The 3319-nt window shown below is 42.9% G+C and overlaps 2 protein-coding genes across 3 annotated transcripts in view; both read right to left on the bottom strand.

The window, feature by feature from the left end:
• LOC109534636 (chitooligosaccharidolytic beta-N-acetylglucosaminidase) overlaps window positions 1–3319 on the bottom strand; it is a gene marked incomplete in the record, with an annotated part of 25055 nt that overhangs the window by 12917 nt on the left and 8819 nt on the right.
• LOC109541666 (retinaldehyde-binding protein 1) overlaps window positions 1019–3319 on the bottom strand; it is a 13135-nt gene continuing 10834 nt past the window's right edge. The window contains exons 2-6 of one of the 2 annotated variants that reach the window (XM_019910565.2): window positions 2480–2682; window positions 2106–2305; window positions 1838–2050; window positions 1670–1786; window positions 1019–1608 (exon numbers count right to left, since the gene is read on the bottom strand). In XM_019910565.2, the coding sequence (XP_019766124.1) occupies window positions 1354–1608; window positions 1670–1786; window positions 1838–2050; window positions 2106–2305; window positions 2480–2651 (957 nt within the window). In that variant the 5' untranslated portion in view covers window positions 2652–2682 and the 3' untranslated portion in view covers window positions 1019–1353. The remainder of the gene's footprint in view (window positions 1609–1669; window positions 1787–1837; window positions 2051–2105; window positions 2306–2479; window positions 2683–3319) is intronic. The other variant, XM_019910566.2, reaches the window with a different exon arrangement.

Genomic DNA, 3319 nt, shown 5'->3' with positions numbered 1-3319 from the left:
GATGGTGGAAAAATACACCGAAACGTATTTTGATTAATAAATAGAGACAATAAATGACTGAAACCCAGGAATAGATTTGATTTGGAATTGAAACAGTCAGGAAAGCATATACAATTGAGCATATTGAAAAACTTGCATTTTAGGTTTCGAGCAACACTGACTTTGATCCGGCCGTCTACAGTCTGGCCAACTACCGAAACCAAACCGTCTTCGATTATGAGTCGTACGTATTCCAGACCTTAAACCTGTCAACCGCCAATTCTGCGCAGCAGGTTTGTCACGACAACTTTTGCTGCAACTTTAACATTTCCGTAGCAGAAAACTCAACCGAAGTGTATAGGTATATGACTGACAGTCATCTACATGTGAACCTATTCTTCAATATCAACTGGTTTCAGATTAGTGGCTTTTAATGGAGGCTCCCAGTTTGCGGATAAGTTTTGCGCAGTCGTAGCTTGTCTCAACCAGGATGTCGCCTCTTGTGGAGTGCGTCCTCTAGTTGCGTATGCCACCGTGTTCCGCCAAATCACCGTCTGGGGCCAATGGGAGGCTCGGGATGAGGAATTTTACCGGCCAATAAGTTTACGTGGTAACTTGGAGCCCGCGTACAACGCTACCTACCAACAAAGCAGAACAAACGAGACAGTGGGAGTAAATTTTAATATGACGGTGCCCGTCAATAACGTTGTTGTATTTGGATTGTTCGTGAGAAGTGCCGCACCGATAAGTTTTACACTGAGCGTGGGATTGCTGAGCATGATCGTCTTCATCCAGGGCATCGCTTAGTTGCTCCGATCTACTCGTTGGCACGCCTGATTATCCAAACACCAAAGCTTGCAGGGGTCCACAAAATGCCTATTAATTGAACATTATGGAATACTATTTGTTTTAAAATACCTGATAGTAGGGCTAAACCTACACATTTAGTACCTATGCATGCAGGTCACCCTAGAATAAAAACCCACTTGATTTGGTAGATAATGAAGCGACACACTTGGACTATGTATGAGAAAACCTATAACGTATGAACAGATATTTATTTAAGAACCGTCCTATAAATACGCATATTAAAATAAAACACTTAAACCATTAAACATTGGCTGCCTGAAACAGTGTCAATAAACTTGGTAACTAATTTCCACCGGGCAACATTTAAAATTAAGACTAAAACAACAAAACGCAACAAACTACGTACGAAATATTATATGCTTATCACATTATTCACTAGCAGGAAATCAAGCAGTATAACATTAAAAATGATGAAGCAAGCATAGTGATGCTGGCCTACACTCAGAGACGTTCAGGAGGGTTATTATTTGGTATTAGAAATGATGATCTACGGAAGCGCCAACATCAATCCACCGTCAACCGCTTGAAAGATCCGTCTAGTCCAATACCTAATTCTTCATTCATTTCAGAGATCAGAGGGCAGGTTTTTTCGTCGATCTCTATGTACATGTCGTCCAAAGCGAGAATAGCTTCACGTCGGTCTTTCAATAGGACCTTGAACTTTTGGACCAACTCACTCATCGGCACGGAACCCCCATATTCCTTCGGCAGAATTTTCTTGCTTACTTTCTGGTAGAGTTCATCAACCGACTTGTACATCTGCGGCAAAAAACCAGTTTTTTATCATTGCCTCAACACCAACACCACACTGGGGACTTACAAAAATTCTATTCTTCAACTTTTCGTTCAACAGGGATACGGCAAATTCGATCAGCCTGATGGCGCTTGATGAAATGTTCAAGAAGTGATTAGCCTTGTGCCTCATGGGGGTAGTGTTCTAAAAACCTTGGGTCAAATTTTGTCACTGATTCGATCTGTGCCGTTATACCTGGATGCATCTGAGAATATTCCTGACATCAGTCAAACTCCACAAGGATATGTGGGCCATCTGGAAGCCGCTCTCATCGTTAATATACGTGTAGCCATTGATTTGATTAACCTCCTCGTCCATAAGCGCCTCAGTGACGAGACTGTGCACCCGCACCATGTGCGCCGACGTGTACTTGTGAGGATCGAATTTTCCAGCGCAACTAAACAAAACCTGCAACTCTTCAGTGAGCTTCTTCTGGGTTCTGGAGCAATCGGTTCGCACTCACCAATCTTCCGTCTTCTCTATCCAAGAGCGGCACCAAGTACCCGGCCTCAATGATCTCGGCCAAGTCTTTGTCTTCGGAGTCTAAGTTTCGGAACCACTGTGGGTACAGCTGCCTGATGGTCAGATATCGTTCCAGCATTTCGCAAGCCTGTGGAACGCTGAATTTCTTTGTGCGAAGAAAGCGCAAGAGAAACGGGGCATCTGCAACAGGGAAGAGTGAGATGTTGGTGATTGATGGATTTTTTTGCAGTCTCCGACAATATTTAATTATTATAAAGCGTGCTGTGCACGCCATTGAACTAGATGTTTACGATTCCGTGACATCATCGACCGGTGAAAGTTACCCCAAATGGACCGAGAATGATGATTAATTACCTGTTCGGCACTTTTTTATATTCGGATGCTTGTTGATCCACTCCCGCATTTGCTGCAGCGATTGTTCCCTCACATTGTCGTCCTCCCGCAACTCGTCCAGGGCCCGCTTTTTCTCCTCCTCTGGGAGCGTGCTGATGTACACATCGGTTTCTTGATGACCACCGAGCCCCATTATCTTCTGAAGAATATCAATGGTAGTTTAACTGCAACAATACGCCTGTGAAATCGATGGGTAACTGAATTGTTTCGGTGTGGCACCGACAACAATTTTGTTTATGCCCCTGAAAATCGCTATTTAAGTGCCAATTATTGCCATATTATGGTGTAATGGGCGGTATTTGCGCAGCATATTTAATTGCCGATAAAGTACCCGGTGGTCGAAACCTCATTAGTGGCCATCGCATACTCAATCGGTTAAGTTTTCGAGAAAGTGACACGAAGCGACGAAAGTAAAATACTTTCTTCGGACTCGGTTTCTTTGTCTTGCTGAAGCCGGCACTAACGGCTGTTGGAGTGAAATGCGGTACCCGAGCAAAAGTACTACTTGATAACCCACTTTTGCAATAAGTAGCGGAAGGTTTTCTTTACGGAACATTATGTGACCGCTAGCGACTGGGCAAATTTGAACGCCATTCCTATCGATTAGAAGCTGTAGATGCGATTGTATTTGTTTTTCTTTTGTATATAATTAATAGATCTTAAAATGTTGAAGAGAAAGTTAGTTTGGCGTTAAAGTTATTTCGATTTGATCGTGTGGCGCGGACCATGCTTTTGTAAAACTTTCTATCTTTAATTGCGATTAATTATCGATATGTAGTTTGCCTAATGACCATCAACCAC

This window comes from Dendroctonus ponderosae, unplaced genomic scaffold, assembly GCF_020466585.1.
Source record: "Dendroctonus ponderosae isolate FM_Combo_2020 unplaced genomic scaffold, Dpon_F_20191213v2 Dpon_F_20191213_6, whole genome shotgun sequence".
Classification (NCBI taxonomy): Eukaryota; Metazoa; Arthropoda; class Insecta; order Coleoptera; family Curculionidae; genus Dendroctonus; species Dendroctonus ponderosae.
Note: the sequence above shows the minus strand (reverse complement) of the source record. Positions and strands in the feature narration are given on the sequence as shown.